At 35.6% G+C, this 23043-nt stretch overlaps 1 protein-coding gene and 1 pseudogene across 1 annotated transcript; both read right to left on the minus strand.

Moving 5' to 3' along the window:
• Positions 1-3025: 3025 nt before the first annotated feature.
• On the minus strand, positions 3026-4246 carry LOC143622366 (uncharacterized). The gene has a single exon (XM_077093543.1). It carries the CDS (start codon positions 4244-4246, stop codon positions 3158-3160), a length of 1089 nt encoding a protein of 362 aa, XP_076949658.1. The 3' UTR covers positions 3026-3157.
• Positions 4247-12174: 7928 nt separating this feature from the next.
• LOC143622386 (flavonol 3-O-glucosyltransferase UGT89B1 pseudogene) lies at positions 12175-13577 on the minus strand (annotated as a pseudogene).
• Between the last annotated feature and the right edge of the window lie 9466 nt (positions 13578-23043).

The raw sequence follows: 23043 nt of genomic DNA on the forward strand, positions 1-23043 counted from the left end.
TCACAGTCTTAGTGTTCTTTGGTTTCTTTCCAACTTCCAGATTGAAAGGAATCCCTGAGTAGAATTGGTCACATGAACCATAAAACCAGAATCAAACCACCATGTATTAGCAGGAACAGTTATAGGACACAAGTATCATAAAGAGATCATTACCTTTCTTAGCCAGCCACTCCTGAAAGTCCGGGAAGTCTTTTTGTTTATGAATGTACTTCTTACAGAACTTGTAGAAAGGCTTTCCAGTGGAGTTCTGAGAGCTGGATGAAGTACCTATGTTAGTCTTTTGAAATTTAGCAAACTTCTTTTTTGGATGAGTGTTCTTCTTCTTCTTGGAACTGGTGGCAAGGTAAGCAACTTCAGGTTTATCCATCTTCATACACTCTTCCTCTTGCACGCACATAGCTATCAGCTCACTCATAGTCCATTTGTCCTTCTAGATGTTGTAATTGATCTTGAAAGCTTGGCAGCTAGAAAAGAAGTCATGATGAAGTGCACCAGAAAACTATCACTGATCTCCATGTTTAATCCCTTCAGCTTATGGGCCATGTCGTTCATCATCTTAATGTGCCCACGAATGCCACTCCTTCCATCATACTTAGTAGTCACCAGCTTGAGAATCAGAGTATTAGCATGCGCCTTAGGCGTTCCTTTGAATTACTCCTCCACAGAAGCCAGATAGGTTTTAGCATCTTCAGAGTCTGGAATGGATCCTCTTATTGGCATGCTAATGGAGTTTTTCATAAGCATTAGAGACATGCGGTTACATCTCTTCCATTTTTTGAACAATATATGCTGAGCAGGAGTGCTTTGATCAGTTACCGCTAGAGGTTCATCCTCGATTAGAGCATAGTCGAAATCCAAGAAGACGAGATTAAGCATAAGAGATTCCTTCCAAGCAGCAAAGTTATCTCCAGTTAATGGTGTAATTCCACCATTCGAAGCTGTTAATGGAAATTAAAAACTTAGAGTGATCTAAGGGAAAATTAAACTAAGGCAGGCAAAGATAAGGACCATTTAAAATTATGAAGTTGTGATAATAAATGTCTATTATTAATATCAAACTAATAGACAACTTAAATTAAAATTTCTATTTAAATAAAAAATAAATCACCTTTGGGCAGAATTAAATTTTATTTAAGTATATGTACAAAACAATTGTAACACATCACCTTTGGACAGAAGTGAAACAATTATTTTAATTATGCATAAGCTAGTTTTGCTTGATATAAATGTAGCACATCACCTTTGGGCAGAAGTGATACATTTAAATCATGTTAGACTAAACTAACACGGCTTGTATTAAGACTTGAATGGTGTGTTAGATGTAATGCATCACCTTTTGGGCAGAAGTTTACATCAACAAATTTATTCAAGTGAAAGCTTTTCTATGTTTTGTAAAATTAATTAATATATATATTTTAAGTGTCTTACAAAACATTAATTTTTAGTGTATTGTTCACGGAAAATTTTAGTCTCGGGAATTAAGTTTTCTAGTTTGATGTGTTTTTCGGGATTTAGTGTTTTCGGAAACTCAGTGTTTTCCGGAAACTATTTTAACCGTAAACACGTTCACCCATAAGTCCATGAACAGTTACGTGATAAGGTTTGATTTGATTTCTTAGGGATTGTTTGTTAATCCAATATTTAATTATTATCGAAGATAATTCTGTTATTCTAATTTTTTTTTATATAATTCGAAAAAAATTAAGTTTACCTAGAATTTTGGATAAACATTATAACAATCCAGATCTTGAACCAAATTATTTGAGATTTTGGAAAAACTATGATGAGGATTATGAACATCATTAATTTATTAGATTTCGAAAGAACTTAGGTTATATCAGATATGAATTTTAAAACTGAAAAATTGTTAGGGTTTATTTTATATTTGGTTTTCAGTATAAAAAAAATGAATTAATAAAAAACGAAAATTATCTTAGGGTTTATCAGGTTTTAGTCCATGTTTTCCGGTTTAGATCCTGAGTTGATAGAAAACATGAAGAACTGATTAATCAACATCGATTTGATACCACATGTTGATCAGTTCTTCACGTATGTAATAGAAAACATAAATGTTATAATAAACCTATAACTAAAACATACATGTTACAGCAGAGAGAGTAGCCACGGCTGATGAGAATGCTCCAGGCGACATGATAATCAGCTTTGTCGAGTTCTCCTTTAGGATGTATATTAGTGATGGGGATTAAGGTTCTCGAGGAAACCGAATTATGAAGAGATATAGGGTCACGAATTATTTAATGTGAGGATTAGGTTTTCTTATGATGTTAATAATCTCTTCCATGTGTTTATATACACCCAAGAGGAAACCCTTGATTAGCAAGAAAGGGTAATATGATCCATCAACAATTACCTAGCTAATTATTAATAATGTATGATTCGATTAATTTTGATCTATCACTATATAAATGATAATGATGGCCACACACACATATATATAGCGGGACCATTCAAATGGATTATAAGTTTACCATGTTGGGTTATTCAACTTGTTACACGGTAGCGGGTCAAACGCAGGTTACGGGGACTTCGTATTTTAGTTTATATGTAACTGTATTCACTCTGGGTAGAAGCTAGAGTGGGTCATAGGAAGTACCTGTTCTTTAGGTTAAATTGCTGTTTTATTGATTTCGCATGTTAGCCACGTCTTGGTGTGTAAGGCTATATATAAGCCATTATTCATTGACTAAAATAGCTGCTTTCTTCTTTCTACAAATATCTTCACATACATGCGTGAGTTCGAGTTTGCAGTGTGTTTTGCGGGGCCTGAACCAACATTCCAAAGACCAGTTGGCATAAAGCAAATTCTTAGAATACCCTAACCATACGTCCATGGTGCCTCTATAATACACTACATACCGTTAATCTTTACATATTTACCAAACATATTTGTTTGTCATGTTTTTTCAAATATAAAACCTCTGTTAATGCATTTAACAAATGAAGTCTCATAGAAGATTGTAGCATTAACGATATAACTATAAGGAGTTTCTTCTAGACTACATGCTTACTCTCAACTTGTACCACCAATTTGTGGACATCAGGTATAACTTGATATTAAGCCATCATTCATATTAAACAAGCCCATATAACAGATCACATACTGGTACTATCAAAACCATACTAACCTTCACACAATTCAGTTATCACCAGCAACCCTTTCGGCTTGCCTTCGTTCATAGTTAATATCATCAGTTGCCAACTCATGACGACAAACAGGACACGTGTTCTTAATACACAACCAAGGAACAATGCAATCCCCATGATAATAATGACTACACGGAAGCTGTTTAACCATTTCCCCAACACTAATCTCATCTTTACAAACAGCACAAACCGTGCTATCACTTTCACCATCTTCACGAGTCATCACCACACTCAAAAGATTCTCAACCACACGTTTAGAAGCAGGTGGTTGAACCAAACCCGAATCACCAGTATCTGCAAACTGCCCAAATAACATCTCGTGCTCTGCATCACCGTAATCTTCAAACTGATCTGCTAAATCTTGGCGTCCTTCGATATCATCAACATTCAGAAAAACCTCCCAATCCAAATCATCAACAGAAGCAGGATTCGGTGGCTCAAGATTGTGAGAGTTCAAAAACACTTGCCAATTATCAGCCTCGGGATCCGCGTCAAGCCGATCATCAACTTCCTCCCACTCGAACTGTTGTGCAGGTACACCGGTAATACCCCATCTAACATTATTATTATCATCATCATCATCATCAACGTCTTCTAGATGAAAAGCATCCAAACAAAGAGTAAGATTTGCTTCATCATCATTGACATCGGCACCAATAATCTCGTGTTGGATATCTTCTTCAGACTCGGTCACACTAAATCCATCAACGAGATACGGTTCATTTCGATCACAATTTCCCCAATCAGAAACCCTAAATCCACAATCATCAATGCAATTACGATCTTCCAGAGCAAACCGTAACCCAAAATCAACATCTAAATTGCCTAAATCCATAACACCTTCATCGGTTGTACTAACCCTAACCCTAGGATCAGCATGATTCTCCACCATTGCACGCGACGATTGATGCGAAATCATATCGAAGACGAAATTTACCTGATCTGAGAGGCGTTGATGGCGGGAAATGCGAAATTCTGGTGACGGAAAGTCGAGATCTGAAGGGGAAACATCGAAACCGTCGAGATCCGGAGATGAGAGTAGAAAGTGTTGGTTTTCGTGATGTTGGTCTTCACCCGCCATTGATGGAAGATTTGGGGGATCGTAAAGGTTTTTTCCTGTCTTCAACATTGGATTGGATTGGATTGGATTGGATTGGATTACTTTACAGGTGAGGAAATAACGGATGGTTTATTGTAAGAAATCCGTTTAGAAAAAAATAATACCATTGAAAATCAAGAATTTATGACAACGCCATTTATACGATACAAATATCTCCATGAGATTATTATTATTATTATTATTATTATTATTATGGGTTAAGTTAAAATAACAAGTTTGATTTTCCTAAAAAGACTAGGAAGTAGGGTATTTTTGTCTTAACATTTTTATATCAAAACCTACTTACTTTAATCTCAAAACCCACTAACATTAATTTCAAAAACCCACTTACATAAAACCCAATTACATCTTCACTCATCTCCTACATCCAGTACCACTCCACCGCCCACCGCCACCACATCGCCGGAAAAGTCTAAAAAAACACAATAGAAAACACTATGAAAAACACAATGTAAAAAATACAATGGAAAAAAACGATATGCAAAAAAAAAACACAATGATTAAAACACAATTGTATGGCTCAATGTAAAAAACATAATGGAAAAAAAAACACAATGAAAAATACTATTGTATAACACAATTTGGTAAAACACAATTTGTAAAAAACCCACTATTTTTTTTTTAATTTTTATATTACAATATGGTACTCTTATTTGGTAAAACACAATTTGGTAAAACACAATTTGTAAAAAAAAAGACACTCGTTATTATGGTGAATTTGTTTCTCAATAAAAACATAGTAAAAAAAGTTATGAATATTTTAAAATGATGGGAGAATTTGACATGTGGAGAGAGAAAGTCAACAAATGTGTTATTCCTTTTATACTCTCCCCCTTCTTTCACACTTGATTTCCCCTAAACTAATCTCAACCCTCCATATTCAAAATCAATGGAAAAGATTACTTCTTATCCTTTCTACAAAAACTATACTTCCTATTATAACATAAACCTTATTATTATTATTATTATTATTATTATTAGAGCATTCCCATTTCACCAATTATCTTTATCTTTATAATTTAACAAAAAAACACATTTTTCTCTACTATTTGATTATCTTCTAAAAACCTCCCACATCCTATTTTCTTTATTTATCTCTATATTATTTTTTTTATTAATTCTTTTTCTTTATTCCACATACAATCACAACTACTAACTATTTTGTTTTATTATATTAACAATAAACAACCAAAATTGAAATATCCATTTGCATAACATAATTATAAATGTGCACCCATAAGGACTCAAATTAGTAATAAACAAGGTTCTGTGCCCGCGTGTTGCGGCACACGGGCATGTTTGGTTCTCTAGCATTGATTAGAATGGATAACAATGTTTAGTTCTCTAAGTAGGTACCCAACATGAACTCGCGTACAATATCATACCTTCCATCCTTGTTATATCTATTTCCCATCTTCATCAAACACGAAATATAATGCTACCTGGCGGTTCAGAAATCTTTATAAACAAGGTACCACATTAAATAGTCCATAACCCACAAAAATAAAAAAATATGCAGATTCAAGAAAAATAGTAATACCATTACAAGCCAACGCATAAATAGATGCAAACTTAAACAAAAGTTGAGCTAATAAGTTATAATAAGCTCTGTTCATACATAATTCTAATGACATCACAAAACATTTTCTATCTCTAACTCATAATATTCACGAACTAACAAAATATAACATGATATCGTTTATTGTTGGGAATAGATTAGCCATTGATGTTCAATTAGATCTTCTTGAAGTTGATGATGTGTTGAGCTATCTCTAATATGAATATGGCGTTGGATGAAGTCCATAAGATCATATGTTTGAGTGCGCGACAATTCGGGAAGATCATCATTATGTTGATCATACTTAATGTTAAGACCATCGCCATCATCACGTTCATCTTCAACAATCATATTATGAAGAATAACACATGCTTTCATTATATTTGTAAGCACACTCACTTTGAACATTCGTGAAGGTCCTTGAATGATTGCAAATCGTTGTTGAAGCACACCAAATGCTTGCTCGACATCTTTCCTTGCAGATTCTTGAGCTTTTGAAAATTGTTTATGCTTGTTCCCTCTTGGTGAGGGAATCGTCTTCACAAAAGTTTGCCACTTAGGATAAATACCATCTGCAAGGTAATACCCCACGGTATATTCGTGACCATTGACTGTGTAATTGACAGGAGGAGCGCGCCCTTGCGCAAGTTCCGTGAAAACAAATGATCTCTCTAGCACATTAATGTCGTTATGTGAACCGGGCATACCAAAAAATGCATGCCATATCCACAAATCATATGAGGCAACCGCCTTTAAAATAATAGTAGGTTCATGAATGTGGCCAGAGTACATACCTTTCCAAGCCGTGAGACAATTTTTCCACTTCCAATGCATGCAATCAATGCTTCCGAGCATTCCAAGGAATCCTCGTTGATCCACAACAGCATGCAATCAGGTAATATCATTGGCGTTTGGTGAACGTAGATATTCAGTTGAAAATATACTTACGATTGTCTCACAAATTTTTTGAGACTCTCCAATGCAGTGCTTTCATCAATGCGTATGCTTTCATCCATAAAATCTGTGGTTACCCCATAGGCCATCATTCTAACTGCCGCAGTTATCTTTTACATAGAAGATAAACCGAGTCTTCCGACATTATCTCTTCTTTGGACAAAGTATGGCTCGTGAGCCACTACCTCATTTAGAATACGGAGAAATAGAGGGTGGAGCATACGAAATCTCCGTCGAAATAGAGCTGAAGGATATACTGGATTTTCTGCAAAATAATCACGATATAGCCGCTCGTCTCCTTGAATATGATTGCGTCGGATAAACTTACGAAGTTTGCGAATACGCTGTCTTTCGACATCATCATTAAGATCATCATCGCTTTCATCTTTAGAAGACATGTATGTCAACAATTTGCGAAAGAATGTACGAGCCATTTGATTAAACGTGCAATTAATTCAACATGTAAAATACACATAAGCCATTATAAAAATACATAATGCATCAACGAATCTGGATAGCTAAGTCATATCTTATATTGCTAAAAACGAGTCTGCTATGTTTCATTTTTTTTGAAAGTGAGAACCTAATTTGGAATGTAAGAGATTCAAAAGTGTCAATTTCAGCAGCCACACAGAACGTTTAGCAAGTTGTTTGACAACATTGGATGCTGCTAATATGTTTTTATAAAAGTGTATAAAATCAACCGTAGCTCCGATAAAGGTGTATTTTATATGGTCGGAAAGCTCTCTGAGTTGTCTGCGTTTCATATTTGAACATGTTGAACTAACTCAGATTTTAAAAGGTCAAAACCCGGCTTGAGCACCTGCTGCACAAAAAGTGCAGCATCAAAAAATTTGAGTTGCCATATGATTAGGCTTTTACGAGAGAACTAAATAGAGGTAAACCTGTTGAGTTAACTATCCAAATGGGTCTTTTCCAGGTCGGGTCTTTCGGGTTTCATTTAGTAGGGAATTGGGTCATATCGGGTCAAGTTCAGTAGCTGTGGTATGATTAAAAAACACAACACTATCAGAATGGTTCTATCTGCTTATCATGCAGTAGCTAGAATCTTAATAAAACCTCATATTTTGTGTTTCACTAACTTATTTGACTGTTTTTCTAGATTTTATGTTGTTCATATTTTGCAGACTCTTACATAGATCTTAAGATACCTTTTAAAACATAACGAAATTAAGAGATAAAGAGAGAAAAGTACCTATTGCAGGCTGTATCGATGAATATAGGGACATCAATTGCTTTGATTTCAACAAGAACTCTTTGATTTTGGTGTTCTATTTGCTTCAAAGGGAATGAAGACCGTAGAGAGGGCTGATAATTTTCTTCAAAGGGAATTAATTGCCTTCTGTTTGCTTTGATTTCTTCTATTGGCTTAAAGATGGTAGATGAACGAACCCTAGAAAGATGAGCGGGAAAAGAGATAGAGATGGGCGGGTGAAAGTACAGACTTTGTTGAGATGGGGGAGCTACAATAGCATTTTATATATGAAAAGCTACTGTAGTATATTTTCATATTTTAGAGTTGGGGGATAAGGATAGGGAAGATTATTGGCTAGTTTTTCTAAATTATAAGGATAGGGAGTGTTTTGGAAGGTGGAATGGGAATGCTCTTAGAGCTCATGCTACCTACGGGATGATCCAAATTATAAAATTACAGGTAAAGCAAATAATTACATAATGTATATGAAAAAATGTATTACATCTATGTTTGTATTTATACTATGTGTACATAAATTAATTATATTTATATCACAAAATGTTTTTTTAGATGAACTTAAGAAAAAATGCACGTGCAGAAACGTACCCAAAAATGCTCTTTCTATTGAAAATTTCATTTTTAATGTCATATATGTATAATTGAAAGTTGGTTATTAACCAACTTCGGGAATAAGACTTCTCATACAATAGTAGTTCTAACCATTAAGCCTAAATACAAAATAAGTGTTACCTTTATTGATAGGAAAGGAGAACATTAATTGTAACGACGGATGTTCTTCAAAACTTTGTTTTTCTGAGCTATACCATGAAAAAGATTTTGATATGTTTCAAGGGCTTCTCGACTTTGTCATAAGGACAATATAAAAAATAATGTGTTAACCCATTTAATTTTGTGAATATTTTGTTTCATTTCAGCATAGTTTTGCATGACATGCTTTCCACACAACATTCTGGTCACCATTGAAGGAAAAGTTAATGCTTACACAAATATTTCAAATCTGATAAAAGTTAAGCATTGATAGGTCTAGGGACGGCATGTTGAAAGTGCTCGCAATCTTTTCTTAAATTTTAATACTCGAGGGAACAATAGTCAATTTGCCAAATCCCGAACCTTTTGATTATTTCAAAAAATGCCATTGAAATAATTTTAAAACCCAAATCATGTTTAAAATATTAACTTTCATCCGATTGACATTTTCAAACTAACACTTTAACAATTAAGCTACAAAAGGTTAAATTAACTTTTCCTTTTTATAGATTTATCATGATATCACTTTTAATTTTGAACAAGTTTATTCAAATATGAACCATGTTTGCTCACCCTAAATAAGATATTAAGAGAAAAAAGCAATTAAAGATATACCAATTAAAAACATATTCAAACCAACACTTTAACAATTAAGCTACAAAAGGTTAAATTAACTTTTCCTTTTTACAGCTTTATCATGATATCACTTTTAATTTTGAACAAGTTTATTCAAATATGAACCATGTTTGCTCACCCTAAATAAGATATTAAGAGAAAAAAGCAATTAAAGATATACCAATTAAAAACATATTATTTGAGCTGGAGTATGTCCCAACTCCCATGTGACATGTATTTAATAAATACATAGATCGTGTTTAAGTTGAACAATTTAACCCAGAATAGTAAACACTCTTAATGATATAAAGTTACATGTGTATATTTTATTTAGAAGCATATTATCTTTGAATACATAATACAAAATTACTTTTGAAACAAAGATAAAAATTAAATTTGTCCAAAACCACTAAACCGTGATAACCAGCTTGTTCAACCAACCTATTAATCCCACAAGTTTTGTTTTGCCTTTATCCAAAACCGTGGCCTAAAAACTAGTCAAGCCGGGAGGTGAAATCCCTAGTTTTATAAGATTGTATTTATTGGTGACAACATTTCAAAAGTTGTTTTGTTTATACTTTTTCTTGAACGGTCAATAAAAAATTTTTATTAAACATTGAAAACTTTTTGTTTAGTTAATACTTTTTCTTGAACGGTCAATAAAACATGTGGGATTATAGCAAGATGCTAATCACATCTAACATACAAACCGTTCACCACTATTACAACCACCAATTTCAACAAAAATTACAAAGTAGCATATCACTATATCAATCACACCAAAAATCTGCCTTTATATACCGAAGCCCGCCACTTCTCCCATATAATTAACTTCTTATTCGCCATATTCCGCACCCAAACTCCCATAACAAACTCAAAAGCTTTAGTAGCATCCACCATCTCCCCAACTTGCGCATACTATATCTACTATATCTATAGCTCTGGGGCGGCCCTATAGTGTAAGTGGGTAAAGCTAGGGGCTTTAGGTTCCCAAGTGTTTGAGGTCTCGTTTGAAATAAAAATTATATATAAATATATTGTATTAAATTTTAGAGGTATTCCCTTCTTAATATCATTGATTACAAATATACCCAATCTAAAAATTTAATTACATATTTCCCCTTCATAAAACATATATATTAAATATATATTCATTTTATTAAAATTGATTTATTAAGAGACTATTCTACCCTAGATTTAAAAAAAACAATAAAGAAGATAGAAATCAGATTTTAACAAGGATGGCCTGGTGCACAGTTCATGCAATCTTCCTTTCATGTTATCTCAATGGAACTTTGGTAAGTGGCAGCCCCTGACACAGGTCATCTTCTCCGATCTCTTTCTTTCTCTAGCCGGACCACACATACAACCCGCCACACACATTCCGCCACCATCTCCGGTGACCACCACCACAACTACGTTTTCAGATATGAATCAAAAACCCACCCAAACAACAGCCAGTTATCTCAAGATTCAAGCAAGTGTTTGAATCTACGAATCGTTTTCCTGGTTGTGAAGCATTAAAGGCGTCAATTGAGTCGGAATTAGGGTTTGAGAGCTACGGGGTGTGGGAAATGGCGTCGCCGATCGGGTTAGGATGAAAGAGATGGTGGAAGAGGGGAGGGCGTGATGGTCGGAGGTGGAATTAGTTTTGCATCAATCGGTATTTGCTTTCAGTTGGAAGAGATATGAGACATAGAGAAAGAGGGGAAGTGTGATGGGGGTGGTGGTTTTTGACGGTGATGTAGTTGCCGGAAAATTCGCTGGAGAATTGAGCTTAATAGGTTGAAGAAGAAGATGTTTGACTAATTTAATTGTTTATGTTTTTTTTTATTAGTTTTGTTTTTTAGTTAATTTAATTTATTTGTTATTAGGATAATTTAAATAAGGGTAAATGAGTAATTTGATTTGAAAAGAAAAAAATATGTAAATTGATTTTGTTTGTTGAGGAAGTATGTAATTTGGCATGTTTAAGGAGAGGAAATATATAAAAATTCCTAAATTTTAACCTTTGTAACATATGTCTTTGTTGTTGTAGTGGTAAAGAGCTCATTTGGTATCCTAAATGACCATGCTGAAATCTCAGTGGCTCCGCTATTTTCTTTTTCCTTTCTGCATGTGCTTGTTAATGTAGAGGCCCCTTTAGGTCCAAAACAAATATCTAATTTCATTACTTTTCACGTGCTTTCAAGTTTCAATAAATAGTAATCTAGGATCAATTAGTTATTTTGTTTCTTGTGGGGGTTATTTTTTATTTTTTCCCATGACATAAAATGACATGATGTAGTTTTTTTCTTTTCTTTTTCTTTTGTTATTTGTGTTATGTGTAATTTTTTTTCTAGCATTTGCGTTGTAAACGAATTTCTTTTTTTTTACAATACATACATAATATGTGTGATTAAGATATTTTTGTATCAAAGTTATGAAACAAAACTTAAGTGGAATTGTAACCGGCAAATTACTTGTATTTTGTAGTTGGACGTGAAAAAATCTTTTTGGATTGTGTTGTATAACTAAGGATCAAATTTTATTAATTGATCAGAAAAATTATATAATTTCAAAACTATTAATCAAATAAAGATAATGCAAAAATGTTTCTAATTTTTACTTCGCTTTAGGCTACCTAAATGGTTGAGCCATGCCATTATAGCTTCAAAACAAAATTTCTATATCTAGAACCTAATGAGCATGCCTTTCTTTCCTTTTCTTTTTTCTTTTCTTTTTTGACTACAAAATCTAGAAACAACACTTAAAACGACTTCTAATGGTATCATTAAACGTTTGTTTGATGACTTTTAAGTTCTGATACAATGTTTAACAAACGTATTCAAATCTCGAACCGATGATCCTTCTTTAACTGCCTTGGTAGCTGCATCCCTTAGCTCCTTCACTTTTACTCGTTCTGGTCTATCACGACTCAATGATTCATCCAACAACTGAGCCAACTCAAACGAGTCAGGAACACTCTCGGGTCCACCAATACAAACTCGCTTTCCAACACCCAACTGGTCAACCAATAACTTAGCATTAGAAAATTGGTCCGCACCCATTGGCCATGTCAGCATCATCACACCCCCCGCAACCCCTTCCAATGTTGAGTTCCACCCACAATGAGTCACAAACGACCCAACGGCCTGATGTCTCAGTATTACCAACTGTGGGGCCCACCCTTTGACAACAAACCCACGTCCTGAAACCCGGTCTTCGAACCCACTAGGAATAAATCCCGAATCACTTTCCTTCACACACAAGACAAAATTCACATTACTAAGCTCGAGTGCACTTGCTAACGAACCCATTTGCATTTCAGTTAACGTGGACTGACTCCCAAAACATATATAAACAACCGAGTCATTAAATTTTTCATCCAACCAATTAAACAAGTGGTTAGGTGGCACTGCACTCAACCCACCACGCCCAATGTTATCCATTGGGCCATGTTCATCGGGTAGTAACGGGCCGACAGCCCAAACCCGATCATGGCCTATTTGTTTCTTCACATAATCTAAATAAACACCTTCCATCTCTTCAAATGTGTTGTATATCATCCCCCAACTTGTCATATTAGCCAACATTCCTTTCCTGAAAGATTCATAATCCGGATCTCCGGCTTTGTAATTCCGTGACACCTGGGACACCTGCCACCAATAAAACTGCGGCGAGTTCGGTATGTCCGGGTATGAAACCAAGAAGTTGTCATCTCCGCCAGCATTAGCCGCAATGATCCGCCACGTCCCGCCACAATTGATGAAAAATGGACGAAGCAAGAGCGCCCGAAGGCGAAAACACGAGACGTGGAATGCCCAAGTGGGACCCTAACTCGGTTGTCCACCCTAGAAAGAAGTCGGAGATGATGGCCACCGGCGGTGAAGGGTGGGACTTGAACCATTTGAGGATAGGGTCAAAATGTTTTTGTGTGGAAATAACTTTGGCAATAAGGGGATGGGAAGATGGTTGGAAGTCAGGATCCGGTAAGAGAAGCTTGTCAAGGGAAGAAGGGTGTGTGGAGATGAGCGGGTCAAGCAGGCGGAGGTTGGCGGCGGAGATGATGACGGTGACGGTGAGGCCACGGCGGAGGAAGAGGTGAGTGAGGTCTAGTAAGGGGATGATATGGCCGGAACCTGGGAATGGGTAGACGAGTAAGTGAGTGTTTGTGTTGGTGGTTGAGTGAGTCATGATATATGTTTATGGTTTTGATGATGTGTTAGAATTTAGAAGGTTTGATATTTATAAGGTTAGAAAACATGTTTGATGGTGTCGTGTGATTGAAGGCGTTTTAAAATGATAAGAAAAAAGAACGATGGAACAAAGTTGATGCTTGGAAGTCAAGTTGATGGATCATCGGTTGTAATTTGCCGGCACTATATTTAATTTTGATACTAGAAGTAGAAACATTTTGTATAAACTCGATGAAGACTACTACTATAAAGGTTATTAAAAGAACCACAACTCCTTTATGATAAAAAATATAATAATAAAGAAAATCAACATTTATATGCTTACCACTTTGTATCATTTTGAAGGGGATTTTGTTGTTAGTAAAGATATTAATAGACACAAATTTGAAAATAAATAAGTTGTTAATTGGTGGTCCGACAAAGACAAAACCTTTAAAACATTAAAGAGATGGGAGGTCTTGAATCACAATTAATGGTTGGTATTCATAATCAAAAAACAACCAAACGATCATCCAATGGTAGAAATTCATCGTTCAAAAACAAAAAAAAAAGAAAAAAAAAACATAAGTTTTCGTTAATTCATATGATTATCAGCTTTGTTATAAATAAAAGATTGTGTTTGATTTAGTTTCTTTTTATTTACTTTTGGTGAATTTTAACAAAAATTCTACATGCCACCTCCCTCAACCCACATTATTTAATATAGTATGCTCATCTTTATTTAATCTTCTCGGACTGAAGAAGCTTTGATTCTTGAATCAGCCTACAATCATGACACCATGGGACGAGCGAGGAATTTTGGAGTGAAAAAAAAAAAAGGAACAGTATAGTATGGATGCTTGGAAGCCGAGTGTGTGCATGGACTATGGGAAATGAGTGATGTCATGGCATACGACATGTCTTCAAAGGTAAAGAAGACGAATATGGTATATAGGATAATGAAATATATTATTAACCATATTTGTCGGAATCTTTTGGATACATATAAACATTTTATATATATAGCTTCCATGAAATGACACAATCATATAGAATTCATCGCTAAGAACGATAATTCTATTTTAGAAAAGAAAATAAAATTTTATCCTCACCATATATCTCATTTTTTTTAAGAATTTTATTATAGGGAAAGTGAGTATGGGGTTGTTAACCTAGAAGTTAATATTCATATGTTATATTCCAGATTTCTCTCCATCAAATTCTCATCGCCACTTCCTCATCTATCTTTTTCGGATTCACATATACAGTTCGATGATAACACTGAACTTGCAAGCAATCTTCTTCTCAGTTATCATCGATTTGCGTTGCAGTCCCTCCAAACGAAGAATTCTTGTTGAGACATATTGTCATAAGTTACTACAGACTCCTTATTGTCATCGGATTAATATAAAAAGATGGTTCAATTTTCATTGTTACCAGAAAAATTGATTTACATTAAATAAGACATAAATAGAAACAAAAAAAAAAATCCATTACAGGTGGAAAGCAAGAATCGAGACTACATCATAATTGGAATGCAATAGTGGTATGGTGCTTAGATTTTAGAACAAGGAATATTATAAAGGAATTCTGAGGAATAGTGCGGATTATTATAAAGGAATTATGATGAATAGTGCAGGGATGCATCGATCTGCAGTGGTGGATGTTGTGTAACAATTTGGGGATGAGAATTGCGAAATTAAAGGAAAACAATAGGAATATAATATATAAAATTTAATTTTAATTGATTTAAATCAAAACTACGTAGTTCTGAGGGTTTCAAATCTAAGCTTAGATGCCTAACAGCCCCATCTCACTTCCCCTTGTTTTTATTGTTTTTGTAGGTGCGGAACAGTTACAAGAGATGCCACTAATGTCTGGAAATAAACGGAAGGGTGCCATAAGAAGAATCAAGTGACCGGTTTAACAGAAAACGAGCGTGATTGATGCAATTAAATGAAACACAAGATAACGTCATAACGGTAAAGCATAGTGAATCATGTATACTACTCGAGATAATTGAAATTACTACTATATATAAATAAGAAGTTTGGTGCCACAAGTGCCCTACTGGGCCACTTGACGGTACGGTATTAGTCTATTAATTTTGTTTTGTTTTTTTTTATTTAGTTCAGCTGTCATAACGAATGTTATGGAAACCGACCAAATGTCAATTTTTTTTTGTTTTAGTTCTAGTACCATAACAAAGCTGACAGAAACCGACTAAATTCGCGTAGACCGACGCCTCAACGCCCATGGCTGACAACGCTCGGGTTTTACACGCGCAAGTTTACCGATTGACGCGCACCCCCCCCCCCCAAATTGGCCATTGGGCCACCTCATTTATCATACATTTTTTTCATTTTTTTAGCTCCGGTATCCTGACGAATGTAATTAAAACCGACCGAATTGGTGTCGAATTACCGCCTCAATGTCTGAGACCAACAACGCTTGAATTTAACTACCGCTCGGGTTTTCCAACCAAATAAACATCGTTTAAATATTTTGGTTTTATATATGTAAATTTGACAAACAAATTTTTTTGGGTTTTAGTATTCGAATTTTACCAGTGGTGTCTATACCGTAACGAACGTAGTCAATACTAACCGAATTTGCGTCCACTTACCGTCGTAATGCTTAGGTTTTACCAACGTCCGGGTTTCAACGCTGGGGCTTGCCAGTTGCGCCAGGTGAAAAAAACTAGTTCAATCAAAAGTTCGTTTTGGATTTTTGTTGGGCTCACGTTGAAATGTTGAATAAAAAGAAAAGAAGGGCTGGACCACTGAATCCAGAATTGGGCTGCCAAGAAGGGATCAGTAAACAAAATTTTAGAAAGGATTTATTTATTTTTTTATGTTTTTATATGCTTGTTTCGATTGATTTAGCCATCATATCCGGTTAAAAAAAGTTAATTTTAACACTTTCTTTGATTTCGATTTAAAACCAATGTGAAGTGATTATGTGATTCGTCTATTTGAATGGCTTGTTTGCGTGATTCTTGATCTTATACCCAGTCTATTCTAGTATATATTAGATTATTAACAAACTTGATCAGTTTATTAGTTTATTATAATAAAGTTCACTAGTTTTAATTTTTAATACAAGGAACAAATAATATTTTGTGTTTGTCTATGAGTTCAAACTTATTATATAATCATTCGATATAATTAAACATTCCAAACAGCGTGAGTGTTTAATTATAATCGATACTTCCATCATCACAACCCGCATGCTAATATTGAACTGTGTAAGCTTAGAATAGCATGTTGGCTATAATCACCTTACAACATGTGGTTAGACATTGACATTAGATATAGTGGTTGCTCGAACAACGTGAGGTGTAGTGTTGATAAAAACCGTTTAAACTAGTTAATCTGCATCCCTTAGTAGAGGTGGCCAAATAAACTGGTTAACCGAACCGACCCAAAAATCATACCAAAACCGAACCGGTTTGAAACACATTGAAACCGTAAGTTCGAAACCGGTTTATAATTTTCTCCACTAAAACCGGTTAACCGAACCAAATCCGGCTAAAACGGTCAAAACCCAAACCGAAACTGTTCAAAACCCTAATTGAAACCGATTTTAACCTGGTCAAGAAACCGGTTTCAATCTGAAACAAAGCTGATCATGAACCGGTTTTGAGTTTTAAACCGGGTTGTGCACCTCTATCCTTGAGGACATGAACCTTACTTCCATTCATACTCTTCTTAGTAAGTCTAAGTAGGTTTATTTTATTTAGTGGCGGAGCCAGAAATTTTTTCTTATGAGTTTGGGATTTTTCGGTGCTTGATTTTTTTCGGATGTCAAAATTTTTGAGCTCGGATGGGTCGGGTCGGTCATTAGGCCAAATAAATAAAACACAATATCACTATCATAAAAAAAAAGTACATTGTCGACATTAAGTAACATACAAAGTCATATTAAATAAAAAAAGTTATTACGTATTATAGTTGTTTCCTACGCGTTTTCAACTTTTGAAAATGGTTCATAACATCTTCGATCGCGAATTTAAAAAAACTCATTTTCAATTAAACAAATTATGCAAGCATCTTCATATAACCGCTACCCATCTGATTAGTTCAAATAAATTTTTTTAAAATGATGATAAGAGGAGTACATTCTTATGGTTAAAAAATAGGGGGCATCAAGAGGAACTCGATTGGTCGAAATAGTTTAATTTTACATTTTATTAAATTTGAAGTTCGGTGTTATATGTCACTCCGTTTCAAGCCTCTTGCGAGGTATTGAAGTTTTTTTAATAATATTTTAGCTATAAAAAATAAAAACAGATGAATGATGATGATCATTAAACAAAATAACGGTGCTACATATATTATTATAATAAAAACAATATTTTTCTGGACATATATTTTATGACTGTAGAGAAAGTGACATGACTCCTCCTCCACCTCCTCATACCATCATCTTCTTCGTTCTTCTCCTGGGTGCTCTAAAATTAAATGGCGAATTCTCAAAATATCATAACAACGACAGACTAGCTAAGGAAAACGACATAGTTGTTTCTCTCTCCGAAATTCAAGTTTTTGTTTTTTCACTGGTGAACGGTGAAATGTTTCGGTAGATATCGTGATACTGGATTTGCTTGTCGAAAAAGAATGAGATCGCTCATTAAATCGTACCTTCAAATGTTTCCAGTGAATTGTTACCGTCTTTATTTGTTTACTTCTTCAAATTTTCATACAAGATTTCTAACAAACTTAAACAAATTTTTAATTGTTCCTGTGTTTTCGTTTCAGAACGAAATCCCAGCCCACGACCACTGCTGTTGTTGCTGTCACAACCAGTTTGGTTGCACCACTGCCTAATGTAGTTACGTCTCATGCTGAGAAACCAGAAAAGTTCACCGGTGTGAATTTCAAACAGTGGCAGCAAGAGATGTTCTTTTATCTTACCATGTTGAAGCTAGCGAGGTTGTTGAATGAAACTGTTCCCCAAGTTAATGAAGGGGAAATGGATGCTCATTCAGTGAGCGCGGTTTAGGCTTGGAATAATTCGGATTTCTTATGTCGGAACTATGTTTTGAATGGTATGGTGGATGCACTCTACAATGTGTATTGCAAATCCAAGGCTGTGAAAGAATTATTGGAGTATTCGGACCGTAAATACAAAACAGAAGATGTGGGCATTAAGAAGTTCGAGGTGGCTAAGTTCTTGGACTTTAAAATGGTAGAATCAGAAACTGTCATGAGCCAAGGCCAAGAGTTGCAAGTAATTCTTCATGATATTCATGCGGAAGGAATGTCGCTCAACGAGACATTCCAAGTTGCTGCTATGATTGAAAAGCTACCACCAAGTTGGGTTGATTTCAAGAACTTTCTCAAGCATAAGCGGAAGGAAATGACTATTGAAGATCTTGTTGTTCGCCTTCGTATTGAAGAAGATAACAAAATTGCACTAAAAAGGATCGATGGTCCTAGAACAACAAAGACCAATGTTGTTGAACATGGCCTATCTTTAAAGGGTATAAGAACGGTGAAAAGAATAATCATGGGAAAGTCTCCAACCTTGGACCTAAGGGGGGAGTTGGGAAAAAGAAGTTCCAAGGAACTTGTTACAATTGTGGAAAGCAAGGCCATAGGGCCAACGAGTGCAAGCTTCCAAAGAAAGAAAATGCATGCCAAGTGAGCATGGTTCGAGTGGTTGATAACCTTGTTGCTGTAGTCACGGACCTCTCGATTATGGTCACCGAAGTTAACTTGGTTGGGAAAAATAACAAATTTTGGTGGGTCGATATTGGGGCTATCCGTCATGTGTGCTTTGGAAAAAGTCTCTTTAGCACTTTCAAGGAGGTGACTAATGGAGAAAAGGTTTTTATGGGTAAATCCACCACGGAAGAAGTTAAAGGCATGTGGTTTTGAAGATGACTTCTAGAAAGGAACTCACTTTGTCCAATGTGTTGTATTTTCCAGAAATTCATAAGAACCTTGTGTCGGGATGGCAACTGAACAAGTATGGTTTCAAAATGGTGATTGAGTCAGATAAGGTCGGGTTGACCAAAAATGGTTTGTGTATTAGTAAGGACTATGCCCTCAATGATATGTTCAAGTTGAATAAGGTCATATAAATTTCAATTCCATTCAACGTTTGGTTAAACTTAATTGCATACCAACATTCGATATCGGCTCAAATAATAAATGTGAAGCTTGCGTCAAAACAAAACAAACGAGATTGTCATTCTAAAAGATTGAACAAATCACCAAACCCCTCGAGATGATCCACGCTGATGTGTGTAATCTAAAGGCAATTCCTACTCGTGGTGGGAACAAGTACTTCATCACGTTCATAGATGATACTATAAGGTATTGCTATGTGTACTTACTTATGAGTAAGGACGAGGCTATTGATAAGTTTATCTTGTTCAAAGCCGAAGTTGGGAATCAACTAAATTGGAAAATCAAAATCCTAAGGAGCGACCGAGGAGGTTAATTTGTTTCACTTTTGTTGATTTGTGTGCAAAAGATGGAATCATACATGAAATCACGCCTCCTTACTCCCCATAGTCAAATGGCATAGCTGAACGCAAAACCGCACTTTGAATGAAATAATCAATGCCATGATGATAAGTTCTGGGATAAGCGAAGACATGTGCGGGGGTAGCCATCTTATCAGCAAATTATGTCTTGAACATGATACCCAATAGAAGAAAGATGTAACGCCATATGAATTATGGGTGGCAACTAAACAATCATATAAATACTTGCGAGCGTGGGAGTGCCTAGCCAAGGTAGTTGTGACACCACCAAAACGCCTACTAATAGGACCCAAAACAGTGGATTATGTATTTATAGGATACACTCGTCCTGGTGGTGCGTTCCATTTTCTTGTACATGGTTCCAGGAACCCTGAAATAAACAATGACGAATCCCTGAAATAAACAAAGATAGCAAAATAGAATCAAAGGATGCATCATGGTTTGAACATGTGTTCCCATGCTTGGGTAAAGAAGAAACGAGTCATACTAGACCGATTGAGGAAATCGATCCAGAAAACATGGGTACAAGAGATGAACCTCGAGATCAATCTAAGACAAAGGAAGTTGAAATTAGAAAGAGTAAATGGCAAAGGACTGAAAAATCTTTTAGCCCTGACTTTCTTACCTACATGGTAGAAGAGTAACCTCAAACGTACCAACAATCGGTGAATTCCTCATAAGGACCTCAGTGGAGGGAGGCCATCAAAGGTGAGATAGATTCTATCTTATAAAATCATACTTGGGAACTAGTGGATCTTCCTCAAGGATGTAAACCACTAGGATAACGATGGATCTTCAAGAAGAAGATGAAACTAGATAACATGATTGATAAGTACAAGGCAAGGTTGGTGATCGAAGGATATAAATAACGAGAAGGTTTAGATTACTTTGATACATATTCTCCGTTTACGCGAATAACCTCTATGAGGTTGGTGCTTGCCATTGCCGCTATTAGAAATTTGGAAGTTCACCAAATGGATGTGAAAATAGCTTTCTTGAATGGAAATATGGAGGAAGAGACTTACATGGAACAACCTGAAGGCTTCACAGCCATTGGGAAAGAAAGAAAGTTTGTAAACTTGTAAAATCCTTATATGGATTGAAACAAGCTTCAAAACAATGGCACTAAATTTTGATCATGTTATGCTTGATGTTAGTTTCAAAGTCAATGAATGTGGCAAATGTGTATATGTGAAGGACACATTAGATGGATATGCCATTCTATGTCTATATGCAAATGATATGCTCATTGTTGGAAGTGATGACAAAATTATAACATCCACAAAGAGCATGCTAAAAGCAAGATTTTACGTTAAAGACATGGGTTTTGCGGATGTGATTCTGGGATTTAAAATCACATGAACCCAAAGTGGAGTTGTTTTAAGTCAATCCCACTACGTGAACAACATTCTTGAGAAGTTTAATGCAAATGACTCTAAAGTAGCTAGAACTCCCATTAACACAATTCAACATCTTGCTAAGAATAGAGGTGAACCCATTAACCGGCTGGAATACTCAAGAATTATCGACAGCTTGATGTATCTTATGAGTTGTACTAAACTAGACTTAACATATGCTATGAGCAAGCTAAGTAGATACATGAGCAACCCAAGTTCAATTCATTGGAGTTATGTGATTCGGTTGCTTTGGTACTTAAGATACACTCAGGAATACGGGTTGCATTATAACAGATATCAAGCAGTTATCGAAGGACACTGTGATGCAAATTGGATATTTGACACGAATGATTCCAGAGCAACAAGTAGGTATGTATTCACACTTGGAGGTGTTGCTATATCATGGAAATCATCGAAGCAAACGGTCATACCTAGATCCACGATGGAATCAGAATTCATCGCCTTAGAAAAAGTAGGCAAAGAGCCATAATGGCTACGCCAATTTGTTGAGGATATACCAAGATGACCTAAGCCAGCATCGGCCATTTGTATACATTGTGATAGCCAATTGGCGTAGCTCATAGCACAATGTATAATGGTAAGAACAAACATATCAGACATAGATATAATACGGTACGACAACTAATCTCTACAGGAATTATCACTGTTGACTACGTGAAATCAAAGGATAATATCGCGGATCCACTAACAAAAGGCCAAAGTAGAGAGTTAGTTCATAAGTCGTCCATGGGAATTATGGGACTAAAGCCCGTGAAAAATTAAAGTTTATATGAAGGAAACCTAACTAAAAAGACTGGAAATCCCTAGATTTGAGTTCAATAGGAAAACCTAATTGTATGAGTTAGTGAGGTCACTATGTGGGGGGGGGGGGATAAACCTACGTATTTAAAAGGAAGTTTACTACATGGCTTGGTAAACTTGCTTTCCATTCCTAAAAAGTGACAAATGTGAGGCTAATCCTATGGCTTTAATGATTCGATTAAGGTAGCCATACATGATGAATCACCTATGTGAGAGAGAGAGAAGTGGGATCGCTTCGAAGGTTATTGTTGGGGCACAATACTTAATGGCTCTCTCAGAACCAGGCTCATGTTCATCACCATAGCGAGCATGATTATGAGGACTTGACTTTGTCAATGAGAGTCTTATGTGAAGTGTATTTTCGTCTACATAAACGACAGATGAGTTCAAAAACATCGCCGTCTACTCAGAGCCAGTAAGCTAAGTGCGCTTCATAAGCAAAGATTCAAAGGGTAACATCTACCTATTGTATGCAAAACTCAACCACTGAAATGTAATCGGAATAATGTTGTTTTGAGACAGACCTCCATGCATGTGGGAGATTGTGGTAAATACTTGTCCCACATCGGTGTGGGAACAAAATGAGTAGTTGATTATAAGGTAAAACCTTTACTACTCCATTTAAGCTTATGACATGTTTTACCACAAGTCCTACCCGCGCGCAGGAGGGTTGTGCAAAAATGGGTTTCTGGACTGGGATTTCTTCGAACTCGTGCATGCCCGCACATCCCGTGGACATGAATGCAGCTCCAAAAACCCTAGCCCGCCTGAGGCA

The sequence above is a fragment of the Bidens hawaiensis genome, unplaced genomic scaffold (genome assembly GCF_021521415.1).
Source record: "Bidens hawaiensis isolate Kalapana, Puna unplaced genomic scaffold, B.hawaiensis_p1.1 tig00003126_1, whole genome shotgun sequence".
NCBI classification, from domain to species: Eukaryota; Viridiplantae; Streptophyta; class Magnoliopsida; order Asterales; family Asteraceae; genus Bidens; species Bidens hawaiensis.

Coding starts and splice junctions, on each gene's coding strand:
- LOC143622366 (XM_077093543.1), bottom strand. CDS start 4,246: ATGGCGGGTGAAGACCAACATCACGAAAACCAACACTTTCTACTCTCA.